The sequence below is a fragment of the Scatophagus argus genome, chromosome 17 (assembly GCF_020382885.2).
Source record: "Scatophagus argus isolate fScaArg1 chromosome 17, fScaArg1.pri, whole genome shotgun sequence".
NCBI classification, from domain to species: Eukaryota; Metazoa; Chordata; class Actinopteri; family Scatophagidae; genus Scatophagus; species Scatophagus argus.
In genome coordinates this window covers 20,235,471-20,253,896 of record NC_058509.1, presented here as the reverse complement: position 1 = coordinate 20,253,896, position 18,426 = coordinate 20,235,471, and the positions used below count along the sequence as shown (strand labels likewise).

The 18,426-nt window shown below is 40.5% G+C and overlaps 1 protein-coding gene and 1 non-coding gene across 4 annotated transcripts in view; one reads left to right on the top strand and one right to left on the bottom strand.

Annotated features, from left to right (window-relative positions):
* phf14 (PHD finger protein 14) overlaps positions 1-18,426 on the top strand; it is a 77,736-nt gene that overhangs the window by 46,778 nt on the left and 12,532 nt on the right. For all 3 annotated transcript variants that reach the window (XM_046416996.1, XM_046416993.1, XM_046416994.1), the window contains exon 17: positions 12,321-12,438. In XM_046416996.1, coding sequence (XP_046272952.1) covers positions 12,321-12,438 — 118 coding nt within the window. The remainder of the gene's footprint in view (positions 1-12,320; positions 12,439-18,426) is intronic.
* On the bottom strand, positions 3,486-3,567 carry trnal-cag. The gene has a single exon. It is a non-coding gene; the product is annotated as a tRNA-Leu (tRNA).

Here is an 18,426-nt window from a genome sequence, read left to right as displayed (position 1 = left end):
TCTGGCGGCTATGGCACATCGATTTCCTCAATCGGCAGTGGGAGGAAACTGCGCAGTCGATTGGAGAAAAGGGCGCAATCCGTCATCTCCTTGACGAAGTCCTTTCGTCCAAATAAAGACGATCTTGTTGCTTGACCAGCAAATTTGAGATGAGTGGCCTTGGTCAGAATGACAAAATAAACAAAAAAACAAAAAATGGGATCAAGCTTGACTTGAGGTGCTCCCTTTGAGTGACTGAAACACCAAAGTAAGCCTGGAGTAGCTCTTGCAGCCACAATGGCACACAGGAAAAAAGCTTGGTGAAGCGGAGCGGGGATGCTTTTATTACCTGCATGATGTCTGGACGGGCCTGGGGATCCCAGGGGTTCCTGTGAATCTCATCCAGTGAGAGGCCAGGGTTTTGGAATTTAAACCAAACTTCACACCTAGATGAGATTGGTGGGGTTTGGCATTGTTTTACCAACAGCTGTAAAAATCTGGCTCAGGCTTCTGGAGCAACACGTAGACTCCTCTGTTGTCTTAATCTCAGCACACTGCGTGAGATACCAACAGTAGGTTGCATTATGAATCACTCACATCAGATTTCATGGCAGTGGTTAAGCTTTTAGGTTTCATGACTGACCTTGGAAATAGCATTTGAAAAAAAAAAATCTTAGCACAAAGTTCACTTATTGGAAATTTTCTGCAGCTTTAAACCATATTCAACTCACCGTGGAGAACTGTAGATGCCCCAATCCCTCATCCTGGGCCCCTGGGTCTTTGGGGACCCAGCAGTAAACCGGAAAACCAGAGATCAGCTCAGCTACAGCTGGTTTCTGGTTAGGGGATAAGACTGAGGCCAGGAGGCACAGAAAGAGGAGGGGCTGAGCGATAAAGAGAGAGAAAAGCTAGCAGGGAGGTTCTAGAAAGCAGTAACCTTTCCGATGACGAGTGCGTTTCCCATTACTGCTCTGACACCAGATCCGGGGAGATGATTTAATGGCGGCATTTTGTTTTTGCTGACTTCACCCTTTTTTCCCCCCTATTAAAACAGAAAACACAAGAGCTGGGACTGTGGCTGTGTGGGAAGGGTGGCCAAGCAGCTAAAATCTATTACTCCTAAACTTCTTCCCCCGTCTCTTTATCCCAGTGATTCCTCCACAGTGTGGGTGCGCTGAAATGCTTCCTGAAGTAAATGCTCTCCCCTTTCCCTTTCCTCCTCCTTAAATGGTTTCTGTCTTATCAGCTTTTAACTGTACAGTGAAGTCTCCTAACCCATTTTTTAATCATTACACACCGAATATGAATCCCTGCGGGTGTTTTATATCTTAATTGATTACCTTGTCATAGGACCGTTTTAATGGAGTTTCAGTGTGCTACAAGCTGTTTGTATCTCTAGTGGAATTTACACAGTGGGGTACAGGTAGAGACTTGAGTTTCTGGCCTGGTCACATGCAACAAGGCCAGTTTGTCCCGCAGAGGTGAGGGCATAGACCTGCTGAAATCCACTCTTCTCCAGGCTTGTACCCAGTTCACTGGGGCCCCCTGCTGGAAAATATGAGAAACTTCCAACACATACGCAGCACCAGGTGAGAGCTTTAAAGATCGCTTCCCTTCTCTTTCCTTTCCCAGCTGTGAATGAGTTGTGTCCAGATGAATAAAGGCAGATGCTCTGACTTGGCTCTCTCCATAAAGGTGTGACTTCAGCACTCCATTCATTACTTCCCCCTCTTGTAAAACAATGGCTCTTTTATAATGCTGCAGTGACCCAACAGTGAATCAAAAAAGTAGAAGGCTCACGAAGTCCAATAATCCAGTCCTTTCTATAGAAAGACACTAGCGCACTTTGTCATGGATGAGAGTCAATGGCTGAGCGCTTTGTGTCATATTGATTCCTGTCACGTGGCCACTCCCAAGATAATTGCATTGCCCACTTGTGATAAATTCACTGCCTTGTTTCAGTCACTTGGGCTCAGATACAGGAGCTGTTAGAGAGAAAAGAAGTTTTCGAGGCCGCAAACCCACCGTCAATACATGGACCTATGACTGTGGATACAAAGCAGCTGGGAAGCAAAGAGCATCAATAAGCCTACAGGTTGTGTCTCATTAAGGTTATTTAGCTTCAGTTTTGTGTTTTTGATTTTTGTCAGCTGGTTCAGTTTTGATAAGGAGAACATGGCAGTTGATACCTTTCAAAATAGCTACTCCTCAAGAGGTTCAGCCACAGAGAAGCTAATCAAAATAGGCAAAATGACTGTGCCTTAAACAAGTCCCCCAACAACAGTCGCTCACATTTAACTGATATGTTGACACTTACAGCAGACTTGTTCCCAATAAGAAGGTGAATTTAAAAGAGAAAACCCCTGCTACACCCCTTCTTAGTCTAACTGTAGCTTATGGTTGCTAATGTTAACAGACTTAATGTTTAAAGTGCTGCATAACAGATACTACAGAATTAGTTTGCTAACTTGTATTAGCATTTATCATGATCACATAATTGTTACATATGGACACATTAATGCTGGGATGTGCTTGAAATGAACTTGTTGCTATTTCCTGTTGTCATGACTGAGGGCCAAAGTGTTGTTCATGCTTGTTGTTATAGAGAGGAGTGAGATATGATACGAATTCAAATGGTGCCCAGGTACACACTTTGGTAAAGTCTTTGTAAATAGTTGAAAGAAAAGGGCTTGAGAGAGAAACTCAGACCCTGTACCTGCTGGAAGTAGGCAGAATGACATTTGGACTTGGATTTTCAGTTCCAGAAAGTTACCAAAGATGAGACACAGCAGTTTAGTTCCATCATCAGAACGTTGCAGTAACTTATATTCACTGATTTTAGCAAAGTTTACAAAAATTAGCAGTATTAAATTCTTGTTATTTTACAAATTACCTGCTACATCAGAGCCTAACTAGGACATTTTTTAAATAAATTTATCAAATGTGACTTTTTTGATGCAGATCATATATAAAAACATTGACTGTGATAATCTGATAAAATGTTGAATATATTTTTGATCGGTCATCCCTAGTATGCATTTTGTACATACATGCAAATATTTGTATAATTACTTGTACTTTTGGTACTTAAATACAGATATCAGATATTTTTTTTGATTTTCACTGAGGTACCATTAGAAGAAGAAGAAGAATCAACTTTATTGACAGTATATATATTTTTTACATACACACACTGAATTTGTCTTCTGTATTTGACCCATCCTTAGTTGAACACACACATGCAACACCCGGCAAATTACATGCAGTGAAACACACACAGCAGCAGTGGGCAGCATCAAGCGCCCGGGGAGCATATTGGGGGGTTAAGTGCCTTGCTCAAGGGCACATCAGTCGGCTAATGAAAGGGGGGGGCATTTTTTCACATTAATCACTCCACCACACCCAAATTTTTCCTGCCCGTCCGGTGGGGAATCGAACCGGTGACCCTACCATCACAAGCCGCTTCTCCAACCTCTAGGCCACGGCTGCCCCCTCATAACGCATGCTGTCAGAAGTGGGATTCGAACCCACCCTCCAGAGGAGACTGCGACCTGAATGCAGCGCCTTAGACCGCTCGGCCATCCTGACTCTTTCACTTTTACCAAAGTAATTGTTTTAATAGATAGGGTTATTGTGTGGCACACTACGGCACAAATACCTCAAGCCTTTATACAGTTATCCTGTTGCTTAGAAGCTTCCTTTTGAAGTTTATCAGGAAATCTTTAAGGTTTGTTGCTTTCCACTGTTGGGACATGGTTCACTTGAATTACCTTTTAATATTTTCAAATTAAAAAATTTTTGTCCATATTTGACATACAAGTGACTCAGTCTAATATTGTTTCATATCACCTCATCAGTGTGATATAGTTTAGTTATGGTGATATGTCACTGAATATTTCTGCCGGCTGTGTGAATGAATGGAGGCTGCTTGTGGTTCTTTGAGTAATTGCGCTTCCTCTTTAATAGATTTGAACAGAAATGTGACAGTGATTTTTAAAGAGGTGGATGAGATCAAATGAAGTCAGCTTGGAATCAGACCCACTTGGTGAGGACGGATCCTGGGGTGACACCGGAGGGGGGGAGCGGAACTGAGAACTTCAGATAGAGATTAAATACCAGATGAAAGTGGACAAAATCGCCAACCGAGAGCAACACGTGTAGCAGACAAAAGCAATCAATCATGTCGCCCTCCACCACCTCACCTCCAATAAGATTACATCAATCAATAACCTCTCTTATGAGTGATTGGATTTTGTCTGCTTCCAAAGTACAAGGGAGAGGGAGTGGGAGGGGGGCTGCTCAATTTTCCCGATGATTAAAGCAGGGCCAAATTGCTTTGATAACATCAAGGACCTTGCTGTGGTTGGATGTGTAAGGGCAGTATTGGGAGCAGATGGGCTGGTGGTAGCAGGTGGCTCAGACAGTGAAGAGACTGAACACTGGCTACATTACATAGATTGGGCCAGTGAAGGTCCAAGTTCGCCGTTCTGCAAGGGCCCAGTGCCACTAATATTGGACTTTTATGGATCAAACAGCAGTCACAGCGTTTGTTTGTCACTATCTACATAGTTAACCAGTTGGCTAAAACAACAGGATTTAGGTGTAGGTGATATGAAGAGTTTAATGAGTCTCAATGGATGTACTAGGTGGGACAAGTAAGCAGTAACCAGAATAAGCCTTCGACACCAAACAAACATGCCCCAAGAAGTACTTCTCTTTTAGCCTTAAAGTGACTATAATGGCTCATTTTTTATCAATTCATCAAATGACAGTGTGATAACTGTAAAATTGCAAGGGGATTGCAGCAATTTATCGCCTGAATCTGCAGCTCCACTAGCTTTATAGAGCTCTGTAGTGAGTGTTTAGCTGTCTGACCACAGCTTCGCTGTTTTGGTTCACTTTTAAGTAGCAGTAGGCAGTTGTTTTCAGTCAAAAAGCTAGTGCACTACCCGCTCGGTGTGCACTACCTGCTCCACACCATGACATTTGAACAACTATTCAGAGTTTCCAGAAGAGAAAGCCAAATTATTGTGGTGATCCCCTGATTTTTCCTCTTGTGCACCAGCAGGTCAAAGTGTCTCTTATCTTGTAAAATATCTTAACATATGTTGGATTGGTACACTGAGACATCAGAATCAGAATCAGAAAGACTTTATTGCCATGTAAGTGAAGAGGTTTCACATTACTAGGAATTTGTCTTGGTGATTGGTGCAAACATAGAACGTAACAAGTAACATATAATAGAAGAATAAAATAAAATAAAATAAAATAAGGTAACACAAAATAAAATAAGATAAGTAAAATAATAACAGTCTAACAGTCTAACAGCACAGGGGAAGAAACTGTTCTTGTGGCGTGAGGTTTTGGTCCGAATGGACCGTAACCTCCTGTCTGAAGGGAGTTTCTCAAAGAGTCCATGTCCAGGGTGAGAAGGGTCAGCTGTGATCCGACCTGCACGCCTCAGAGTCCTGGAGGTGTACAGGTCTCTGAGAGATGGAAGGCTGCAGCCGATCACCTTCTCAGCAGAGCGCACAGCACGCTGCAGTCTGTGCTTGTCCCTGGCAGTGGCCCCAGCGTACCACACGGTGATGGAGGAGGTGAGGATGGACTGGAATGATGGCCGCGTAGAACTGAACCATCATCTTGGTTGGCACCTTGAGTTTCCTCAGCATTCATGGTTCCAGGCAATGTACAGGACTTTTGTGATCCTCTGACTTTCTCATAGCGCTTTCCTAAGGTTGACATGTTGTTTTGGTGTAAATGAGAGTGTCTGTGGTGCTTTAGGTAAAATCCTCAACAAAATTCCTGCACAGCACTAAGCACAACCCAAAAAAGCATAATTTTCCAAAAAAGTGTGGATGATGCCTATAAATAAAACTAAATGTAATAATTTGCTGTATTTGACAAATATTCAATTGAAAATATATTTACTCAATATTTTAACTCATCAATTTCATTGATTTTTGTGAATATATGCTCATTCTGAATTTTATGCCAGCAACACCAGTACAATAGAATGTAGCGATATCACATCGAGAATATCATCATCTAAAGAATCTCCCCGGGTAAAAGCCAAGGCTGAAAATTCACATTGAAAGTCCATTACAATTGGTCCCTCAGGCAGCACTGCATTGAAAACCAACACGATTGTATAAAGGATATTATAACATGAACTTGGAATGGGAACACTTCAAAAAAACACATTTTGATAGGCAGTTGTCGATAAATACAGTTCATCACTGCAACAAATTCAAGTTAAGACTGTACCATGCAAAATGAAAACCATATGTCACCAAAATCAAGAAACACTGCCATCCTCTCTGGGTCCGAGCTCATCTGAGACAAAGTGGAAAAGCGTGATGTGGTCTGATTAGTCTGCATTTGAGATTGGTTGTGAAAATCATAGATGCCTTGTCCTTCCTAAAGCTGAAAAGCATCATCCATATTATTAGAGCACAGGCCCCAACCCAGCCCCTGTGATGGTAAGCGTTAGTGCTTATGACATGTGTAACGTATGGCACACACATCTGTGAAGGTACCACTGAAAATATGGTGTGCATTATGTAGTGCAAAATATGACAACAGAGACTTCAGGCTGTGAACAATTCCCAAACAGTTACAATAAAGTTTGAATGTTAAATAGCTTGCCTTTGTTCTATATTTAATTGAATATTGGCCAGTATTTGATAATCATTGCCTTTTTATATACATTTGTGAGTGAGTGCTCCTAGATTTTTGGGTTATATTACTGATAGGTGGCTGGACCAGTGTTTGCTAGTTGTTTGTCCCTATTCTCCCCTCCTTTGAGGTGAGTTAGACTTACCCTGTCCTGTATCTGTCTGTTCAAAACACATGCAGATGAAACTGATGAATCAAATGAAAATTGGAAGAGAAAATGTTGTCATGTTTGTTTGACCGAACTTGCCACTTAGTCCCTTTGACGCCAGATGGTGGCACAGGTGGAACTGGTAACTAAGCGACTACTTGCACAGCTAGTTGGCAAGCTTCTGTTAATGGTGAGGTCAAAAGCAACATGCTAGCTAACTAGCAACATGCAAGGGCTAGTAAGCCACTGTAGCCTTGCAAGGTAGCTGGCTTGCTAACAGAACAATTTGTAGAGCGAGAGGGATGTATTTCAGTGTTTACACCATCAGCTCCTGTCTTATAGAACTAGCTGTCATGACAGATAATACAATAACATCTTCTTTCATTTGGGGCTCTCATCAACCCTCACATGTCAGCATTGTCAAGATGTTTTGCTTTTGGTCAAGGCAAAATTCTGCTCCAAGGCTCACCAAAATTGATCTTGACATGAAAGCTACTTAGGCATTTACTTTGTCTCCATCTGACAGCATAGAATAGAATTAATTTCTGCCGTCAAGCTGTTGTTGTAAGCATTACCAGGTCTTCACAGCAGTGGATAGTGGTTGTGTTAGTCAGCTCTTAGTGTGTGGAACCGTCCAAATTTAAAGCTTAGTTTTGCTGAAATTGAGAATAGAGTTTAACCCAGCTGCCATGGATGAATGAAGATTAAAAACCACATTATCACGCAGACAGAGAAAACAATGTATCTGCCTCAGTGAGCACTGCTTTAATTCAGAGATTTTCCCTACGATACAACAACAAACATTACAAAAGGTTCATTAAGGTAAAGTAATTAGAAAAGCATGTGTGCAATCATCACAGTCTTGCTAAATAAAAAGAGTCCTTCTGTGAGTTTGGAAGGTCTTCAAAAGTCTCCAGCAGCAAAACTGAGGAGTTTGCTCCTTTCTCCTTAGTTGGAGATTCATGTGAAATCAATTGGCGGCTTGTGTGCAACAAAAGGAGTGTGCTCATTAGTTGAACACATGCACTTTGGTCATTTGTCTTCTATTCACTAGGTGGCCAGAGGGCACTTTAAATTTTCCATCGTTTCCTAGGCAGATATGCCTGCTCAGCCCATCTAAGCTGTATGTGTATATGTGTGTGTGTGTGTGTGTGTGTGTGTGAGAGAGAGAGAGAGAGAGAGAGAGATCCACCTGCCTTGGCATGTTTGTGTTAATGTGCAGCAGCTGTTAGCTTGTGCCCCTACAACTCATAAGATGCCAATTATCTATGCCAATTAAATTTCTACTCTGATTCGACCAAATCTATCACAGTTACTGTGTAAACACTGCTGGTTTATTATTAGACCTAGTTAGACCAGCTTCTCTTAGTCTAGTGCCAGAGGGCTGCTTTCCATAATGTTATGCTTACCAGTATTAGTGTTTGACCCTAAATTGGTCCCGATGCCCACATGTTTGAAAAACACTGCCAAAAGTGCACTCTTGGATGCCTCTGTGGTCCGTAATACATGATAAAGTGCCCTCTAAGGTGCTCTTCCAGTGGACAAAACATTGTAAAGTATCTTCTAGGGTGTTTTTTCACTGGAAGGAACTTGATAAAGTGTTCCCTGAGGTGCCCATCCAGTGGAGAAAAAGTGATGAAGTGCCCTTTAATGTGCCCTTCCAGTTGAGAAAACATGATGAAGTGTCCTCTAGGGCACCGTTGCAGTGGAGAAACTGTGATGTAGTTCCATATTGGCTGCTGTGCATGCTTGAAAATTTGTGAAAAAGTTGTGGGCTTGTAACTGTCTACTGTCAATATTTGTCTATGTTGTTCTTCTATGTAGTGCTAGTATAATTAACTTGAACAGCATATCAGCTAAAAAACAGATACATACAATACATAGTCTTTCAGCATTTCAATTAAAACAACCTGTCATGTTTGTCCTTTGTAATTTATGATGTTTATTGCATGTATGTTTCTCTCTCTCTCTCTTTCATCCTCTCTGTCCTGTCTACCTCTTCTTGTCCTTCACCCAGCCGACTATCAGCAGGATGGTTCTCCCTTGCAAGCTGGGTCCTGCTCAAGGTTTCTTCCTGTTAAAAGGGAGTTTTTCCTTGCCACTGTCTGCTTGCTCGGGTGTTCAGGCTCTGGGTCTCTGTAAAGCACCTAGAGACAATTTTGATTGTATAAGGTGATATAGAAATAAATCGAAATTGAATTGAATCGAACTGGTTAAAGAGGTAGTCGTAGTTCCCAGTGTGTTTTTATTACAGAAGTATTGTAGCTTTAATGTCTGAGTCATGTAATAAAACTATTTTAATTTTAACCAGCTTTACCAAAAATGCATCATATCCTTCTGCGTACTGGTGCCCCATCACATACAGCTGGTTCCATTTTTTTTTTTCACCTCTGCCCTTCAGACAACCTGAGTACACCAGTGACAGTCACAAAGAAGGTTGAGTCGCCACTGTCTTTTGTTTGCCTGTAGGATAATTCTGGTTTCTTAAAACTTGGGTTTTATGTTTGTGTTTTGGCCTTTATTCCTCCTGCATAACCTTCTACCCACTGTAGTTACTGTAGTTGTACACCAACAGGATTTTGGCAGCACAAGAACAGGCACTCAGTACAAGATCAATAGAGGCTGGGATCTACGACATCAGACAGGACCCCAGGGGCAGGTTGTGCAGAGCTGCCCCTGAGACAGTTCAGCACATGACCAGCAGGGTGTAAAATGTTGGCAGGAACAGCGTACATGGAACTCCATAATCAAGTGGCTGGCATAGTATACAGGAACAATTATGCTGAGTATGGGCTCGAAGTACCAAGGTCAGAATGGAAGACACATCCCATGCATTTTGAACATCTTTCGATGGGTCTAGGAGACAGCTGAAACTGTCTGGAAGTTGATTACGAAATTCAAATTAGAAATTCACAGGTAGTTTGCAAAAAGAAAATATCTTCATGAAAACTGATTTTTCAATAACCTGAAGAAAAGAATGTTGAATGACCCTCTGCAAGCTCTTGACTTGTTAAGACTGGATGTCCTGTGGAGTGTCCGCAACTTTTCACAAATGTCATCTACAGAGTTGCATTTGTCTCTTGCGCCATCAGATCTGTAATGTTTTTGAGCACACACACCCAACACAAAGCTGGCTTCATTGTTGATTGCTAGTAATTGATATCCAACACTGGCTGCTACATTTTATCCACTATGGGGAGGGAGGCACCCTAATTCATTTGAAAGGGGCTGTAGCAAGCTGACAGAAATCTTACCTGCAGGAAGATTGTAGGTTTATTTCATTTTAACTAACTACCATGAGACAAAATGAATATTAAAATATTAGAATGTCATTGTTATGACATTTTATCATTTTGTGTACAGTGTATAGGCTGCGGTTAAAGTTACACATTTTAACGTTATCTCTCCCTTTTCACACTCAGTAAATAAATTGCAAAATACATTGATACATTTATGTACATTCAGATACATTTAAGACATTGGTGTATCTGAGCCACGATGAACTGACCTGTGACTGTAGCACAAAGAGAGGCGACTTTTCTTTCATTTATAAGGCTGACTGCCCTTCAGCAAGCCCCTGCTTAGTAAACACACACTCACTGCACAATTAGAGCCAATTATGTGCTAATCAATGAAAGAGATTCGCATTCACCAATGAAAATCTGATAACAGCTTAACATCCACGGAGGTCAACCTGAACCCTCCCTATTCGTCTCCATTACTAGTCAAGGAAGGACAGCTGAGGGGTTTGAAGACAGGGAGAGAAACATAGCAAGACAATAATGATAAGTGTGTCTCACATAGATCTCACTGACAAGCACAAGTAATGTAAAAATCACCTCATAAAATAAATAAAGTCCGAATGGGGGCTTACAAGTAGATGTGCGCTAGTTTTTGTGTTTGTTATAATGAAAAGAAACATAATACATTAAAACAAAACATTAAACTGAAATAATACTTTGGTTATTGCTGTTGTCATCTTGATTACCAGTGTACATTTGTGGATGTCTTTTGTTGCTCGTGCAGCCACCCATCTTGCCGATGATTGACGAGTGATTGCTCGTAACATTCAGTTTGGAGTGTGCCTTTGAAAACCCTCCATTTCGAGGTCCATGTACTTCTTCTTACTCTTCTATACCAACAAGACAGCTGCCCAGAGTCAGTCTGTTGCATCACAATCAATATGGCAAGTTTGGTACTATGCTTCTATAGAGACCAAAACTTGTCCTTGTTATTTTTAAGCAAATGGGAAAAGTTTCAGAACTCAACTCCTGTTAAACCACAAATTGTTGTTTTCACATTTCTTTTTCTTTATGATTCAAACAAGTACAATATGTTAATCATCTTTAGAAAGTTGGCAGGAGTAGTTTTGGACTTTGGGCTGAGTCAGGGTAGCTGTTGTCAGTCTTTCTAAGTCATTCTCAGCTAACTATGTCATGATTCTAGCTCTACTTAATGTACAGACATGAGATTGATTCTTGTGTCTGTGTTTTTATTTTTTGAAGGAGGACATATTTGCATCTTTCCAAAAAATTATTCCTTTAATATATGCTTCTTGGATCATGAATCTTGGATATTGTAGAAACGATTTTACAGCAGATAGTGAGGAGCATATATATATATATATATATATATATATATATATATATATATATATATATATATATATATATATATATATATATATATATATATATATATATATATATACATACATACATACAATACATAGTCTTCAGAATTCCAATTAAAACAACCTGTCATGTTTGTCCTTTGTAATGTATGATGTTTATTGCATGTATGTTTCTCTCTCTCTCTCTTTCATCCTCTCTGTCCTGTCTACCTCTTCTTCTCCTTCACCCGGCCGACTATCAGCAGGATGGTTCTCCCTTGCAAGCCGGGTCCTGCTCAAGGTTTCTTCCTGTTAAAAGGGAGTTTTTCCTTGCCACTGTCTGCTTGCTCGGGGGTTCAGGCTCTGGGTCTCTGTAAAGCATCTATGGACAATTTTGATTGTATAAGGTGCTATATAAATAAATTTAAGAAAATGATTAATGGCATATAGACATATCTGTCAATGTTTTAGTAAATAAAATGATATTCTGGGTATAAATGTGGTCATCATCTTCTGTGGGCAAGTTTTTCAGTGTGTGTCTTCTGTGTTGTCTGAGCCTTATTACTTTGCCTGAGGAGACAGAATCAGTCCCACTTTAGTTGACCCGACAGGCCTTTATCTGACACTAACAAGGCCTGTATTTATTGGACCACTGATATGAACCATTGGACAGTCAGTGAGTGTGTAAGGTCAAGGGAGTGGGGTGATTAGAGCGACTTTGGAATGCATTAACAAAGTCTCATGACTGACAACTAGCTGCCTTGTCATCATCCATCAAAGCTCCTGAGCTGGCCTCATCATTGTAGCAAGATGGTGGCTTTATTTATCAGAATCAATCAGAATCAGAAATCCTTTATTAATCCCTGGTGAGGAGTAACACATGCCCTCCTGTCTGTACATCAGGTGTGACGAGTGCCAGCTCTGCTATCACTTCGGGTGTCTGGACCCCCCTCTGAAGAAATCCCCCAAGCAGACAGGATATGGCTGGATCTGCCAAGAGTGTGACACATCCTCCTCCAAGGTGAGTGTGTATTCTATGTGTGTGTGTGTGTGTGTGGAAACAACAAGATGAGACATCATTTGGGTACTTACTTAGTCAAAATTACTATCAGGATGACATTTTAATGTATTTTAATTTTTTGCTATGACAGTGCCCCCTATCTTACCAGCAGTACTGGTAGTTTAATTTGATTGGTACTATATCTGTGTGTGCAGGCACTAATAGGTCAAGACAGATATTGATTAACTTGTTGTTACACCATATGATTTGTTTCAGTTAGCTATTTAGATATAGCTATAGATACAGACAAATCTTGTATAGCTCATTTCTCATTTTGAATGAATGAATGAATTAATATCAATATTAACTTTGCAGCTAGTTTGCCACTGGTTTGTTGGTACATCTGTAGTTATTTTTGCCAAATGGGAGATATAGCTTTTACAAATGTAGGCTGATATAATTTTTTTCCCCTTTTGGCTTCTCATAAAAACAGTCTGAACAATATAAACTGAACAAGGCATTACTGAGTTCTAAGTTCAGAGATGGAGCTGTGGAGTTTTGGCAGCTTAGCCTTTTGTTATTATCAAACTTGACTGGAGTTAGATGGCTAATGACAGTTGGACACTTCATGTTTTCTAGCACAGGTCTAGCACAGTGCTGAGCAGAGGAGCTTGACAACAATTCAGCACGTGTTAAAATAACAAGCACAAAAAGTAAAGTCTGGTGAGAGTGAGAGTGTTAGCAAGGTAGCATATCTTGCTTCCACACAGTGGATATGGGTACAGTGGCCTTTTATTAAATCACTAATGTCACACAATGTAACTATAGTACATTACTCAACAGTACTGATCATACACATTTGAGGAATATAAATTAAAGGTAGGACATGCTCAATTTCAGCTCAAACAAAATTAAACATTTTCATTGTGAGGCAAAATGTAGGTTTAAACAGAAAACGTTAGAAATCAGCATGTAGTAAATGTGGTTTCACTGTATTGCACTTGTTAAAGGTACCCTGTGGACCACTATGCCTTGGGCCAATGTTTTTATGAGCGGGCACTTATTTTGTCCTTATGCTTATGTTTAACTAGTACATGCACGAGGACACATGTATACACAACAAAATACGTGAGATGTGTTGCAAATAAACGTATCAGTGTGCCAGCAAAAGAACACCGGCTGGCTACAAACTGATTTTGTAAATGTTTGTGAGGATAAAAGTTCATGCAACGTCATACCTCAAGAGTACACACAGTGTGAAAAATATAGAATGTATATGTAACTATGTTTGTTTACAGGGAGACTGAGGGGTTTTCATTTATTTTCTTTTTGTTGTTGTTCGCTTGTTTTTATGAAATTGTATTGCAGTAAAGGTTAATATTTGTCCACCGCTCAGCCTGGTGAATGTATCCCCATTTCCATTTCTCTAGAAACTAATAATCCTTCTTCGCCCCATCTATGTAGAAAATGGGGCCTGATTAATGCTCCTACAGCAGAATTGAATTAGAAAAACCATGTTGAAAATTCTGAATGATAGATCATCAAAGATCATCAAATATAAAATTATCAAGAAAAGCTGTTTTTTGATGTTAAGTGGTCCCCATATAAATGTTTAAGAATCAAATTTGTTTCACACTGCACCTTTAGCATGTTCTTACATTCACTAATGTATACAGACATCTAAACTCTAGTAATGAAAAACACATGAAAAAATCTGAAGTCATAATTACTTCAGGCAACTTCTCTCAAAGTCTCAGGATCAGATGTGAACATGTGTCTTCTTATAGCCATAAAGGTATTAAGGGATAGTTCCAGTCTGTTGAGATCCCACTCGACCTTCTAATGAACCTCAGCATAGGTCTATGAAAAAAACAACCCTGAATTTTTGTGCATCTTCATGGATTTTCTTTTGGTTACTTCATTCAGCTAACAGGTGCTAATGATCATCAAATCCACATGTAGGTTGAAACACAGTCATTAATTGAAACAGAAACAGCTGTGTAGGATGCTTATGACTGGGTGAGGAAAAGCCAAACTCTGCTATCAAGGTGAGGTTGTGGAAGACAATTTCATGTCACATGACATACACCATGGCAAACGTGAGTACAGCAACAAGACACAAGGTAGTTATACTGCATCAGCAAGGTCTCTCCCAGATAAAGAATTCAAAGCAGACTGGGGTTTCAAGATGTGCCCTTCAAGCTCTTTTGAAGAAGCACAAAGAAACAGGCATTGCTGAGGATTGTAGATGCAGTGGTCAGCCAAGGAAAGGCAGCAGATGAAAAACATATCAAGCTCAATTCCCTTTGAAATCAGAAGATGTCCAGCAATGCCATCAGCTCAGGACTGGCAGAAACAAGTAGGACCCAGGCACACCAGGTACACCCACACCCACTGTCCGGAGAAGTCTGGCCAGAAGTGATCTTCATGGAAGAGTTGCAGCATAGAACGCCATACCCAGCTCCGACAATGAAACAAAGCCAAAAGACTCAACAAAGCATGAACACAACAAAGGAGAACTGGGGTGCAGAAAAATGGTTGCAGGTGCTCATGACTGATGAGTCAAAATTTTAAATATTTGACTGTAGCAGAAGGCAGTTTGTTCTGTGTGGCTGTAGAGCAGTACAATAATGAGTGCCTGCAGGCAACAGTGAAGCACGAGGAAGGTTCCTTGCAAGTCTGGGGCTGCAAATCTGCAAATGGACTTGGAGATTTGGTCAGGATGAATGGTGTCCTCAATGCTGAGAAATACAGGCACTTATCCATCATACATTACCATCAGGAAGGCCTATGATTGGCACCAGATTTATTCTGCAGCAGGACAATGACCTCAGACATACAACCAATGTCGTCACTATCTTCAGCGCAAAGAAGAGCCCTGGATGTGATGGTATGACCCCACAGAGCCCTGATCTCAACATCACTGAGTCTGTCTGGGTATGAAGAGACAGAGGGATTTGAGAAAGCTTATATCCACAGAAGTGTACCTAGAAGAACCAATGCTGTTGTGTTTTTCTGGCATGGATTGTACAAATAAAGTACAATAGTTGCTGTAGAATTCAAATCCCTGTGTTAGATGAAACCTGTTCAACATCATATTTTCCCCTTAAATCATTGATTCATACTCTATCCACATATTCAACATTAAGCTGGTCTCTGTGGGTTTACCCCCTCAAGTCTGTGTGTCATTGCACTCATTCTGCGCTCTTTTAGACTTTTGTTTCTCATTCCCTCTGGAGTATCTTGTCCCTGTGAAGTTGCTTCCTCCTCCTCCCTCCTACTTGTTAACATCAAATGAGAGAACCTCTGGGTTTTGGCTCTCTCTGCCCCAGAGTAGGGCGACATTTCACTGGTGACAGGAGGATAACGTTTAGTGTGTTGATGTGACAAATTAGTGTGAACATTTTTCTCTGCATTCCTTTAGCAAGCAAAGATCACTCGTGTTCAATAACTCTAAGCCTGTTCAAAGCGTTGGTTATACCAATATGTTTATGTTCTTGTGTGGAAAGTAGCTGATAGATTTATGTAAGGGGTGCACGGTTTGCAGTTCTGAAGCATTTTCACTATTCGATTGGAGTTCATCCGGCACATTGAAGAGGCATGTTTAAGCAACAAATGGATGAAAGAAGCCAACACGTGTATGCCATTTTTAATGTTGCAAGGTCTATATTTTGAGAGGCAGTTAAGAATGTGACATTTTTGAGAAAGCATGGTGTACAGACCTTTTAAGGCGCAAGGTGCTCAGAGTGTCTCAGTAATAGCAAGTGTGGGGAGATAATTGACTCCACTAAGGGCATCTAAAAAGCACTCTGAGATGAGAGCTGTATTTAAGGAAAGTTTTATTATCTGCTTTTAAATGCCAAGCCGTGCACCGTTTTTGCCTGTGTGTGTGTGTGGGGGGGGGTTCTTAAATGCCAGCATTAAGTGCAGAATATTACCTGATCGTTGCGACTGAGATTCAGCTGCTGGCAAAGATAGCTTGCGGTCAACTCCTCTGCCTGACAGTCTGCCACAAAGAATGGTACAGGAAGTGATTTATCAAGGCTCCCTGTAGCCACTGCTCTTATCAGAGAGGAAGATGTATGACATCTGAAGGAAACGGCTTCGAGCATCTCATACAGTATGTGATGCAGACCACAGTTTTGGTTAAATGCTTGTTTGAAAGCCAGCCTCTTTGTGTTTTGTGTGTGAAAGAAGTAAATAATGAACAAGATAGTATCTGTGCTGGTGCAGTTTCAAACATTATGGTCTGATTGAGTTGCGATGTTTGCAATTTTAGATCCCAATATGATAATGTATTAAATCAAATGAGAAAAATTTGTATTAAACAAAAGCCAGACATAAGAGTTGTTTACTCCATCAAATTAAATAAAAATCACCTCATGACACTGATGCAAAAATCATACACAGAGAGCAATAACTGTGATGCTATGTGTAGGCACAGCTTTTGTACACAGTGAATAGCTTCCTCTGAAGTATCTGTGGTGTTGAACTCAGTTGCACAAATGAAAATTGACAAAGGTGAAGAATATCTACATACATCTACATATCAATATCTTCATACCTTCACGTGGCTGGCCAGTCACTGCCTGATGTTGACATGTTTGATGTATGTATGTTTCCGTATATAGTTTGGTACATTTGAACTGGTTAGAACAGTGACATTTAAACTGGAGGTGAAACAATTTAATCTAATTACCAGAACTGAAGAGTTACTGAAGACCAGCTAGAACATGCCCTAAAGGTGCTACTCTAAGACACATAGGATCCCTCAGTTCCTTTCTAACAGAACCATAATAATCTACTGATATTTATTTTTTGGATTATGATTGTGATTGTGATCATCAGATGCTGGTCCCAATGGTTTGTAAAATGTTTTCCATAACAAACGAAGAAGTATGTTGATTGACCTCTGCAGCTACATCCATCTCATGCTTGTCTCCACTTTTGTGGCAATTGTTTCTGTCATTCGTTTTGATGGATGTAGCTCAGTAACTAGCTATGTGCAGGAGAGACAATACCTCTATTCTATAACCAACTACAAGCCCCGATTGTCTTTCTAACCAGGAGAAACGGGCATCAGCGAGCAGTACACCAGGTCTGTTTAAACACTGGACTGTTCAGAGGTTTGGGTGGTGATTCAGAGGTCTAGAACCAGGCTATTAAGAAATTGTTTTTATTTTTATATTTTATTTTTTATTATTATTTTTGTGTGTGTGTGTGTTTTTGCTTATCTTTGTTGTTGTTGTGCAGATGTATTGAGTTTTTGGCTTTTTTTTTTTCGAATGGAGGTTAGCAAAACTGTGACTCTGGTTTGTGATCCTCAGGTCATTTGTATTTTGGCTGCGTGACCAAATAGAAATCTACTACCAAATTAATTTACATATACTTCCTGCCAAAGAAAACACACCCTGTGGCACGTCTCATTGTCTGGAATTCAGCCTGTGAGGTCCTGGTTAATAACAAAATGTCTTTTTGACGATGATTTGTCCTTGTGATTTGCTTGTATTGTTGAGATGTTTGCAGAGCAGTAGTCATTACAGAGCAGCTGCTGGTTTATAGTTTTGCGGGAAAATGCCGTTACAGACATGTTTCTGTTGTGCAAAGGGGCAATAAAAGACTTTATTAGACAGGCTTGAGTTCATTATAGACGCTGTGTTTCTCTCGGCCTGTTCGGCTTAGATAAACCTCATTCTGACCAAGGCCACATCCCTCCCGCTGTCGCCCCAGGCCCTCACTGAATTGATTTCAGTAATAAAGTGACAGTCGTGCCGTAATATACGGATGGCCTTTAATTCAAGTCTGTTCCTGTTCCAAGCGGTGCTTGTTTAAGGTTTTATTTACACCCTTGCAGCATTGCCCAGCATTCTGGGCTCCATGGTGAATCAGACCAGGAGATTTGGATAAAAGGTTTAAAATGCCAAAAGCTCTTAAAGTTGCTCAGGCAGTGTTTAAAGAACTCAACTGTGAACTTGTGTGGGATGCACTACTTTAGCTGCACTCAGACTT